The 12,712-nt window shown below is 37.9% G+C and overlaps 1 protein-coding gene across 3 annotated transcripts in view; it reads left to right on the top strand.

Annotated features, from left to right (window-relative positions):
• The window catches only part of tiam2a (TIAM Rac1 associated GEF 2a), an 85,891-nt gene that overhangs the window by 42,887 nt on the left and 30,292 nt on the right, over positions 1-12,712 (top strand). For all 3 annotated transcript variants that reach the window (XR_015709300.1, XM_087780346.1, XM_087780345.1), the window contains exons 9-15: positions 1,898-1,954; positions 7,897-8,064; positions 8,173-8,262; positions 8,323-8,401; positions 8,462-8,551; positions 8,616-8,810; positions 12,083-12,162. Coding sequence is in view for 2 of the 3 variants with exons in the window: in XM_087780346.1 (XP_087636472.1) it covers positions 1,898-1,954; positions 7,897-8,064; positions 8,173-8,262; positions 8,323-8,401; positions 8,462-8,551; positions 8,616-8,810; positions 12,083-12,162 (759 nt within the window). In the remaining variant the exon portion in view is untranslated. The remainder of the gene's footprint in view (positions 1-1,897; positions 1,955-7,896; positions 8,065-8,172; positions 8,263-8,322; positions 8,402-8,461; positions 8,552-8,615; positions 8,811-12,082; positions 12,163-12,712) is intronic.

Here is a 12,712-nt window from a genome sequence, read left to right as displayed (position 1 = left end):
GCCACTTTGGAAACGTAGTCGTGTCTGGGAGTCGCAGGAGAGACTCTCTCTCTCTCTGACAAGAGTTGATAAAAGCTGCTAATGTGTGGTCGACCTCCTGCCCAACTTTAACCTAACTTTAATCTAACCCTTTTGCTGCATCAACTCACTGCGTTAACTGAGCTTCAGTAGGTTTTTTGTGAGTCTCCTGCTAGTAATCAGACGCACAAATTTGTTTAAATGTAGATAATTGCATTGTATTCAACAAATGTATTGACGACAAATCTGTCTCTTACACCAGTTACACTCAAATCAACCCAAACACTAAGATATGGAAACGAACAAGAAGCTAATGCTAAATAAATTGTATATATTTATTTTTACATTTACAGCCAAAAAAGTTATACTTGCAGGATAAAATAATCGAAATTAAGCAAAAAATAAGGTTTAAAAATTAACAAGCAAAGGTAGGTAGTTCGATGGATCAAAAGTAGTACTCTAAAAAAGTACAAATAAATACACCGGCTAACGACAAACATGCTTAATATTTGATGTCTTATGTATTTAAAGTAACAAAATGGTCAGTATCCGTGGGAAACCCTTTTTTTTTGCTAATAAACGATGTAAAAGTAACAATCAGACTAGCATGATATCAACAAATGTTTTACTAGCTAACAGATCAATGTCAAAAGATAAAATGGCTCATGTGTAGTCAAAAATATTTTCGGTAAAAAAAACAAAAACGTGTGAAACATGAAAAAAACAAACTTTACTGAGCTTAAAATAGTTGCCCCCTTTCTTGTCTTTGTGGCTAACAACAAAAATGGCTAATATTTAAAATTCAACCTGCAAAGGTTAAAAAAGTGGTTAAAAACAGAAAGTTCACAAAATGAACGGGTGTGTAATTTCAAGAATCTGGCGATACAGGGGAAACGATACGATATATTTTACTGTAGTTACAAGGATATATTGGTAGTATTTTCGAGTACTTGACCGTGGTGTTGCAGGATTTACAGACCTCATGACTCAGTCGTAACTGTTTTAATTTGTTTTGAAACCAAAATATGTCCAAACATCAGCTTTAAAAGCTGCTGGAGTCGACTGTATCCTCTTGTCCTCAGTCATTGCTGAGATCTCGCTGGAATTCAATGTTCCTTTAACTGCGGAGGATGTAATTAGGGCCATCTAGCGTCCAGTAGTTTAATTGCTACACAAAAATGAACACGGTGTGAGTATTTAAATGTTAAATTGTTAATTTAAAAAATATCAACCATAAAAATAACTATGGTTACACATAAACAATGACTTCTATACAGTATTGTGGTATTGCAGTATCGATATTTTCTAACACCCCTACCAAAAAAATGCTATCAAGAGTAGACTGGCGCAAATTACAAATCGTTGACTTGTTCTAAAATTTCAAAAACTGGAAGAAAATGTTTGAGTTAAGAAAACTGTGAATAATTAACTTTGACAACAACACAGGCTTTTAGATGAAATACCGTAACACAATATTTTTTGGTCAAAAAGATTGGAATGGCTAACCAAGCTAACTAGCTTATTTATAGAAGGGACTGAACAACATTATCGACGAAACATTAGCAAGTCCAGGAATAGATTCCGTCCTAGTCGACAACAACACAAACAAGACAACACAAAACACCCGATCCTGAACCATGTCAGTGTGGATCAGAAAGATTGTTTTCATCTGTTCCTGACCCTTTCATCTTCATGGTGTAGGTGCACCTCTGCTCTCGCTTACTCAACGCTTTCATCACTTCATAGTCTCGGCTCTCATCACCCAGAACCGCTTTTTATTCGAGCACATGTGTGTTTGATATCGTGATAATAATCGTGAGTCAATCTGACCGGAGCCCGTCTGTCTGAGCGCTAACCTGACCCGTCTCTCCGTTTTCAGATCTTCGAGGGCAACGCCGGAGGTCAAACGCTCGCCCTCCCGCCGAGGAGCGCCGAGGTGAGTCACTCGCTTTTCTGGATCTTTGATACAGGTTTAAAAAAAAAAAAAAAAAATCCACCATCTGTGGCCCACCTTCCTGTGGTCCTGGAAGTGCCGGGAACAAGTCGTTTGTTGTCCGTCTCGGCTTTGATCGGCCGTTCTGACACATGACGTGCGAGCGAGCTGCCGCCATCCATCAAAGCGGAGATGCTTTTCTTTTTTTTTTCTTCTCTCTCTGAAGAAAACACTGGCTTCGTATTCAACACATCTATCTCGGCGCTGGTGCCGAAGTGGGCCACACACTGGGGGCCACTTCACACTCCCATTACGGAGGGTGTCGAGTTGTGGTGACCAAGTGTTGTGGTTGCAAGTGTGAGATTATTTACATGTTTAGAATATTTTTGACTGTAAGCTTGTTAAATATTCACTTCATGATACAATCTTTTACTCGCATGTCGTCCAATTAAAACATTATTTTCATTAATACTCGATATAAAAAGACGCCTTCAGCTGTAATGTAGCGTTAGCCGCTACCATAAAGTGTGTCCAAATCCCTTGTTAACACGTTTTAGCTCCGGTTTTATCATGTTAATTAAATTTATTCAGTTTAATATGACAAGATGTATTACCCTAATAATGTCTGCAAATTAATAATGATTAAAAAAAAAAGGGTCCGATAAAACAATTTCGTAGCAGAGGATATCAAATTGTCTTCCACTATTTCATTAAACTACCTATAATAAAATCGCTTACATCAGCAATTAGCATATCACTGTATTATAATAACAAACATTTACAATTATTATAAAATATTTAATAGGAATTATATTTCAAGATTATTATAGATTTTTCTAATTTAATTTGTATTATTTTTATATTATTAATAAGGAAATATGATAATACATGTAGTAATTAAACAATAATAGCAGTGTATTATATAATGGATTCATTGTATTTTACTGTATTAAAAGTATTATTTTATATGTTGAAAAGGTGAAAATGTTAAAACATTAATGTAGAAATAAGCTTTTATCCGTTAGTATTTGTCAATATTTTCTTCCAAAAAGAATGTGCCAAAAAAAACAACAATTTTTCTATCCATTATTAAATTACTTTTAATGCAAAGATTAATTTCGAATTATACAATGATGTTATTATGTACTTAAAATAATTAAATATTTAAATGTATTAATACTGTTAATTATTATTGGTTGAATAATCAAGCTAATGAATTTGTCGTGGATGAATAAGCGAAAAACAATATTATTTATTTGTAATCTCAAATTGTTGAAAAATATATTAGTAATACGGTTTTCTTGAAGTGTAATATGCAAGTAGGTTAGTTAGTTAATTAGTTGAAGGTGTCCCCCAAGGCTCAATGTTTGGGCCTTTTTTCTTTTGAACTCCCAAATTTTATATTTATCTTATTAAAACCTTAAGTTTCAACTTCCTCAAGGGAGGAAAGTCCACTAAAGCCAGTCCTTGGTTTCCCATATTCTTCCTCTTCACACGTTTCAAATATACCTTTATCTTTACTGCACTGGGGATTTAAGTCTAGCTTTGTTATTTCTTTTACAGCTTAAGGGCTTTTTCTTCCCCTCCCTGATAATACGTTTATTTAAATGCTCCTCGTAGTAAACGGACCATTAATTGGAAGCGATACAACTTGAAGGAGGAAGCTTGGAAGCAGCTGACCTGAATGGAATACAGCTATTATTAATTCAGAGTTTTACCTGTTGTTTTTTTCCTGCTCGTCGAGCCAAAAATAATCTCTCCGGGAGGAAGCTTCAGAGAGAGCTCCCTGGCCAGCGATTACATAAAACCCCTTCTCTTTTATTTGATGACATGTTTTTTTTTACATAAAAACATACATTAAAAATTGGTGTTAAGTTTGTGTTTTCGAGGGTTTCATCAAGAGGAGGAAGAGGCTTTTATTGACCTTCGTCTAGTTTAATAATCTGCAGCGTTTCGATCCATCTTTGAAGCGAGGATTAAGACCAGTCCGGCCGAAGGAGAGAAAATATGTATTGATTTTTGCTGACATGTACGTTTTTTCTCCTGATGACTTTGATCCCAACCTATTATTACATTCACAAATCCCAGGGATGACTCTATTAAACAGTCTAATCCTGTGGAGCGAGTAAGGGTCTATTTGGAAGTCTACGTTTTCCACAGTTTTCGCTTGAAATTCGTTCATTTAAGTCAGATTTTGTATTTATTTTTGTCCAAACTAGATGGATAGATGGATTAACATAGAATCCATCATCTTTTCACTCCACTCCACTCCTTGAAGAGTCATAGTTGAAGAGGCTCGCATTTTTATCAGCGTTCATGATGTGGTGAACATGATAAGTGAATGTAGAGACTTGCTGACTATTAAACACGTGGTTTGGTACGCTAGGTTTGGGGCCATAATTTGTAAATAATTTTGATAGATCCCAGCGATGACTGAGGACAAGAGGATACAGTCGACTCCAGCAGCTTTTCAAGCTGATGTTTGGACATCATTTTGGTTTCAAAACAAATGAAAGCAGTTACGACTTTGTCAAGAGTCATGTGGTCTGTAAACACCAGAGTCAAGTACTCGACAATACTACAAATATATCCTTGTTACTACAGTATCAATAAATATCCTATTCCTATATTTTGATAGGTATTTATTGCCAGAATCTTGACAATACACAACGCTACTAAATTATTTTTTTTATATAGTTTTTTCAGTTTCAACAAAATATAAGATAAATATAGTTTATAGTATTCTGTTTGACAACCGTATTAGAAACCAATACATATTATAAAATACTTCCTAATAGTGGCTTTTGCTGTGATAGCGTGTTATAAAAGTTTCAAACTTTTTTACTTTAGAGTTTAATTTGATTATAAAGAAAATATGGGCAAATTTTTTTTAATGAAGTACCAAAAATCATCTACGCCTCCCAGAAAATATATATATTATGACGAGAAAGCTTTTATTCTTCAATATGCAGGATCATCTCACCATATTTGAAAAGTCGAAAGAAAAAAACCCAACAAAACGCTATAAACCCAAGAGATTTATCCATGCTAGCACTCTTTTATGGGCGAAAAACAACATTTTAAGTAACAAAAATCTTCTTCGCCTCCCAGAAAATATATATATTATAACAAGAAAGCTTTTATTCTTCAATATTCAGGATCATCTCACCATATTTGAATAGTCCAAAGAAAAAAAAAACAACAAAACACTATAAACCCAAGAGATTAATCCATGCTAGCCCTTAGCTAACCTCTCTTTTCTGGGCGAAAAACAACATTTTAAGTAACAAAAATCATCTTCGCCTCCCAGAAAATCTATATATTATGACAAGAAAACTTTTATTCTTCAATATGCAGGATCATCTCACCATATTTGAAAAGTCCAAAGAAAAAAAACCCAACAAACTGGATAAACCGAAACGATTTATCCGTGCTAGCACTAAGCTAACCTCTCTTTTCTGGGCGAAAAACAACATTTTAAGTGGCTTTTCCTTTCATTATATACAATTTTCTGGGTTATTACTTATGTCTTAACGTTTTTTACTTTTCAAACACACATTGGCCTTCTACGGGTTGGACATTTTTGGGGCGGTGGTTAAAGAAAACTCTGCGTAATGCTCCTAAAATAAGCGTAATGGAGGAAAATTGGTTTGGAAATTAGACTGGACTATCTACGGAGGCTCTGTTTTCTAATATTTGTGTCTGTCAGTTGCTAAGCGGAACGGACATTTTCGGGGCGACCGCCGAGCGTCCGTTATTCCGTCTGAACGGTGGCGGAGGCAAGTTTTTTCCAGGCCGGCGGAGGAAAGACTGAAGTGTCTCTAAAAAAAGGAAAACACAAGAACATTCCTGTGTGGCTCTTGCCTTTAAACCACAGTCTTGCGTTCGTGTGAGGGGGTTGACCCGGCAACCGTCGGAACCCCGTTGCCGACCATAAATGGGTTCAAAGTCGCACTCGAAAGGTCAGCGGAGGAAACCGTTGTTTTTCCGGTCGATGGTCGTTGGTCAATTAGTTGCCACGGCGACGTTGGACTCCGGTTTAGCGTGACCCCCCCCCTAATGTTGAGCCGGCGTCACCAAGTTTGTGAGGTACGTCAGGTGGGTAATGGATGATTCCGGGGATGTTTATTCGGAAGGTAATGTTTGCCTGCGTTCGTCCAGGAGTGTGTGTTCGGCGGTAAGTGGTTGGAGAGCCGAGAGCGTCCCTCGGGCTTTTTTCCTCTGGCAGGGGAAAGGTCTTTTTTTTTTTCCTCTCGGCCTGATGCTCACGGGCGCGGCTGCTGAAAGCCGACACAGCACTCTGAGACGACGTGGCCGGACCGAGGCAGTCGCTTATCCTACAGGGTCCCGAGTTTGTCTCCAAAAAAAAAAAAAAAAAACGCTGATTCACGAAACCACTTCGGCCCCTGAGGTTTTGGGGGTGCATTCGTGTTTGTTTTTCCTCTAGATGTAAAAGTCTGACAATTATGGTGTCCCTGAGACCCACCACAACGCTGGGCCCGCTTTCTCCTCCAGAGACTCGCCGTCTCCAGTAGAAACTAAAACCCGCAGTGTCGAGTGGCTTTCGAACCCACAACCCTGATATCGGCTGCGCCCGCTAATGGGACCAGTCATATTTTCACTGTAGATCGCACTATAACAAACCCCATTAAGTACAACATGTTTTTCTCAAGTTTTTGCTACTGAGACCCGCTTTTACGACAAGAAAATTAAAATTCATGCAGTTAAAGTTTTATTAATACTTATTTTTCACATTGTAAAATACTTTTTAATTGGAATAACTGCTTATTTGTTGACCTCAAATTGAATAAATAAATAAATTGTGGTAATTATTTCTGTGATGTAGTAATGTATCCTATGTTTTTATACATAATTTGTTGCGTTTCATGTCATTTGGGTTGATTTTTCTTCCCCCCTGCAATTTATTAAATCCTTTGTATTAGAGATACTTCAAAATCCCTGTGAGAATATTATTACTATTGTTTAATTTGTTCTAATTCTTTCTGTTCCAAGTAATTTAATATTTTTAAGTATTTTTCCGTTAATCTGATCTTTTTTATTTATTTACTTTTACTGTTTTTCTGGCAATTTTTTAACCCTATTTAGAGATACTTCAAATTCCCACGAGAATTTATTTAATATTTTTTCAAGTATTTTTCTGTTATTTGGGCAATTTTACATACTGTTTATCGGAGTAATATTTTTTTCTCAAGTATGGACATGCTTTATATTCCTGCAGCGAATTTAATATCTTCATATCTTTATTAAAATGAATATCCATGTGTAGTTGTTTTTCATTAAACACTGTTTTATGGTTGCTGCAAAAAGTTGTAGTATTGCAATTGGATGTTATACACAACCTTAAAGCATATATATCTTCAAATATAATCTTAAATTATGTTTTTCACAAACACATTTATTGGTGTAAAATGTATTGTAAATGAAGAATACAATTCAAATTCCCACAAGAAAAATATATTGTTTGGTAATTTTTTTTTTTTAAATTATTTTTCGGCCTTTAGTACAATCTTTGTAGTAATATTCATTTCCTGACACTATAAACTCTCTTTTTTTGTAGTAATTAATCCAGATCTTGGTCTCTTATTAATATTTTTTGGGTTAATTATTATGGAGTATACTTCTGTTATCTCAGATAATTTTTTTCCTTTTTTTGCCATTTTTTAAATCCTATTTATTGAAGTTATTATTGGAGAATGGATACACTTGGAATTTCCACTAGAAAAAATATTTGTTGTTTTTTTCAGACCGATTTTTCAAGTTATTTTTCGGTCTTTCGCACAATTTCTGTACTAAAAAGACACTTTAAACCCCCACTTTATTTGTTTGTTAGTAACTTTTTACGTCACGTATTATTAATATTTAGTTTGGAGTCACTGTTCTCCCTCCTCAGTCCACACTTTCTCAACCTCTCTCTCCGTCTCCAGAGAATGGAGGTGCTTGGCAACATCTACTCCATGTCGCCCCCTGAAGGCGGTGCGTGGGACGGCGTCAGCAGCACCATGACGTGCGTCCACATGCCGGACGGACTCACGGTCCAGGTCCCGGTCCGAGGCGAGCAGACGGCGGCCCACCTTCTCTCCGTGGCCTGCAAGGTCCGTGGTCTACCTCACGATTGCCCTGAAACCCATCATTTAAAGATGTTTTTTGTTAAAAAATTTTACTATAAAAAACGAGTTTTAAGTCGTCTTGTCCGTGAACAGGTGAAGCATCTGGACCCGGAGCAGCACCGGCTCCGGCTTCCCGGGCCGGAGGTCCGGCGCGTGGCTTCGGGGGAGCTCCTGAGCGACCTGGTGAGGACCATGAATCTTAAAAAAAAGTTCTATGTTTCTGATTTTATTCTGGATTTTCAGGCCAGTGATCGGTTCGAAGTGGTCGCTCTGCACACGTTTGCGTTGCACATGTTCAGGCCGAGCTCCAGCAAAGACTTCGGTGAGTCCTGGTTCAGATCCTCCTCCAGTCCTACAACTCTAACCCCTTTGTTTTGGTCAGGATTTGCCGTGTCGGGTCAAACCAACGCTCAGAACAACAGCCAGATCCTGGTCAGCGAGGTCCTCCCCGGCGGTCTCGCCGTCAAACAAGGTCTAAAACCGATCCACGTCTAACGACGACCCCGTATCTTAACCCCATCGTTGTTCCTCTGCAGGTCTGCGTCCGGGAGACGAGATCCTGGTCCTGAACGGTCGCCCCGTGTCCAGCCTGGACCTCGACCTGATCCAGTCGCTGTTCTCCGAGCAGACCCTGGACATGAGGGTGAGGCGAGAAGGACGAGCGCCTCACGACCCGACGTCCAGACCTCCTGCGGCGCCGCTCAAGCAGCACAGAGCCAAGTCCTCCTCAGGTAACCGGTCTTACTGGTCGTTACACGTATGTTACACGTATGTTACACGTGTCATGTTAGCAAAGGACAGATGGTTCCTCACAGGCGTGGCTTTCACACGCCTTTGAATAAAGGAAGTGGTCGACAGATTAACGTCACTTTATTTTATCTTAGAATCAACATTTCCGTGTAAAAGTTTCACAGAGTAAAGAGTCTCCAGCAAGAGAAGCTTCGTTGATCGACTGGTGAGTCTCTGGTCAGTAGTTCAGAGTTAAATTAGTAACATTAGTTAAATTAAGTATTGCAGTAACTTTCTAGAAAGATACTTTCTAAGATTCTTTAAATTGTTTTTATTGTTTAAAATCAGTGTCTTTCTGCTGCAACATCGTACGACTACTTCTGCTACTACTACTACTTCTGCTACTGGTACTGCTACTGCTACTAGTACTACTGCTACTATTACTGCTAATAATACTGCTTCTACTACTGCTACTACTACGACTACTGCTACTACTACTACTGCTACAAGTACTACTGCTACTCGTACAAGTTCTAACACTACTACTCCTGCACTGCTACGACTACTAATACTGCTACTAACATGCTACTAATACTACTGCTACTACTGCTGCTATTTCTACTACTACTACTACTACAACTACTACTACTACACTTACTTCTGCTACTGCTACGACTAATACTAGTACAACTGCTGCTACTACTACTACTACTACGACTGCTACTTCTACTGCTACAACTACTGCTACTAGTCCAACTACTACTACTACTTCTGCTTCTACTACTACTACTACTACTACTGCTACTAGTACTACTGCTACACTTACTTCTGCTGCTGCTACGACTAATACTAGTACAACTGCTACTTCTACTACTGCTACTACGACTGCTACTTCTACTGCTACAACTACTGCTACTAGTACTACTGCTACTACTACTACTACTACTTCTGCTTCTACTACTACTACTACTACTACTGCTACTAGTACTACTGCTACTAGTACTACTGCTACGACTGCTACTTCTACTGCTACAACTACTAGTACTACTGCTGCTACTACTGAGCACCTTATGACGCTTGACTTTGAAAGGCGCTGTACATAAACTTACTTACTTACTACTACTGCTACGGCTGCTAGTACTACTACTACTGTTACTATTTATAGTAATATACTACTATATAAATGACTACCTCTGATATTGCTAATAATCAGTTTTGATACTATTATTTCTACTTCAACATAGCTGTTAGCCACCAATGCTAGTATGACGCTCCCGTCTTCTTCTATACTAAGTACTCCGAGCAACAACATAAACCTGTGTTTCAAAATCCCTAAATCATCTCGAGATAATATCCGTAAATGAAACTGATGAAAATATAATTGCGAGGCGAGATGAAGGAGCGTTCAGTCTTCAGGAAGTGACACGTCACCGTGACTGGGCTGTGGCGTGATCGATCGACCACCAGAAGATACCGCCATGTCTTCTTCTGCTCTTCATTTAAGAAATAATTATGAGTAAATTTGACATGTCAGCCGTGATGCCGGCGAGTCATTAGACTCGTTTCTCACCGGCGCCGGCGGTAATGAACGACAGAAGGATGAACGACTGGAGGGCTCTAATTACTGTAAGTGCTGCAGTCTGCTGCTCCGCCTCTAGAGGGCGTGTGATCCAAGGCAGTTTGGCGTCCGATGGTCTGAATCTCACTTTAATGTCATTTTAATCGGAGTGTTGAGTGTTGGTTAGTGAACGGATGATGATGATGATGATGATGATGATGACGGTGACGCTGGCCTTCCTCCCGGGCGTCAGTCTTTCATGTGCCAACTGTTCGTCCTCAGAACCTTGAAATAATGAGAATCCACAGAAACACACTGTCGGTGTCAACAATCTTTTATTATCTTGGGTTTTGTTTTCACTATTCAATTGGATTTGCTTTAAACAAATGTAACTAAAATACAATTTTCTTTCACTAAAACTACATAGAAATGGATTGAAACTATTTTTATTGTCTGTACTGTTGGACTTTTATAGATCCAATTAATAGTTTTTTGTGATGGTTTTAGTGTTTTATCAGCAACTGCTAATATAATGTTGCTAAAAATAGAATTTAAAATACTATAATACTATGATGAATACAAGTAATAGTTTTTGAAATAAGCAATATGTGTTTTTATAAAGTCATGTGACTTGTTAGCTTTTTTTTCTTTAGCATAGCTAACTACTTAAATTTTGCTTTTAAAAAAAAAAATTAAAATACTTTTGTAAGTGTTTACCTTGTTACTGTTTATACTTTATACCTATTTTTGCAAAAGGTAAAAACAATTCTTGAAGTCATCAAATGTATTGTTATTTTAATGTGTTTTTGTGAAGGTCATGTGAGTCATTAGCTTCTTTTCTTTAGCATCGGTAACGGCTTAAATTTTGCTGATTTTAATATAATTGAAAATACTTTTGTTAGTGTTTATACTATACAGTAAATCTAAGTAATGTTTTTTGCAAGAGGTAAAAAGCATTCTTGAGTCATCAAAGTTATTATTATTTTATTGGGTTTTTGTAAAAGTCATGTGAGTCGTTAGCTTCTTTTCTGTAGCATCGCTAACGCCTTACATTCTGCTGCTTTAAATATTATTGAAAATACTTTTGTCTGTGTTTATCGGTAAGTATGGTAATATATAATTAAAGTATATAAATATGTAACCAATATTCTACTATATAAACCAATCCTTATTTTATTTTACTAAAATCTTCTTTGACTAAAACTACACAAAACTGAGATATCCATGACTAGGATTGAAAAAAGCCTAAAATAAGTTTAAATAAATTGGGTTATTTGTTTTTAATATTTTTATCCTGTTTTGTGGCATTAAAACATTTTTCTTTCAGAAAGGATGAACAGATTAAAAAGGTGTTTAACCACCATAAAAAAAATAAATAATAATAGTAATAAGTAAATAAATATTTGGCTAAAACTAAAGTATGTTTGAGCTGCATCGTCCAGCGGACACATGGAGTAGAGCCAGTAGTTCTCAGCATGGTTTGATTCTATCTCTGGATCCATCGTTCACCGCGACAGACGTTGAATATTTTGCTGCTTGAGGACAATAAGAAGCTTTTAATCGGAGCTGCCAAGTGTTTTCTTCCCCAACAACCATTGTGTCTCCGCCATTGTTGTCTCCACGTCTGGCTCCCGTGATGGATCAGGACTTTAAATAGACGCCGTTGTCTCTGGTGATCAGCGGAAAAAAAACAAAAACCCTGTGTCTTCCCAACAGATGTGTGTACTGCAGCCGATGGTGGCGCCCTGGAGCACGCTCACGCCCACTGCGCACACAGACCCGTCCAGCACAGCAAGGTAGGCGGAGCCTCGATGCTTTCTTTATCAGAGGCGTCATCTTGACGTCGTTATAATGATAAGGATCCACTCCATCATCACCGCCGCTGTAAACACAACTTATCGCACACACACACACACACAGACACACACAAACACACACATACAAACACACACACACAAACACACACAAACACACACAAACACACACACAAACACACACAAACACACACAAACACACACACACACACACACAAACACAAACACACACACACACAAACACACACAAACACACACACAAACACACACAAACACACACACAAACACACACATACAAACACACGCACACAAACACACGCACACACACACACACCAACACACCCCCCCACACACACACACACACACAAACAAACACACACACACAAACACACACACACACACAAACACACACACACAAACACACACACACAAACACACACACAAACACACACACAAACACACACACACACACAAACACAAACACACACACAAACACACACACAAACACACACACACACAAACACACACACAC

The sequence above is a fragment of the Callionymus lyra genome, chromosome 18 (genome assembly GCF_982586985.1).
Source record: "Callionymus lyra chromosome 18, fCalLyr1.hap1.1, whole genome shotgun sequence".
In the NCBI taxonomy this organism is placed as follows: Eukaryota; Metazoa; Chordata; class Actinopteri; order Syngnathiformes; family Callionymidae; genus Callionymus; species Callionymus lyra.
Note: the sequence above shows the minus strand (reverse complement) of the source record. Positions and strands in the feature narration are given on the sequence as shown.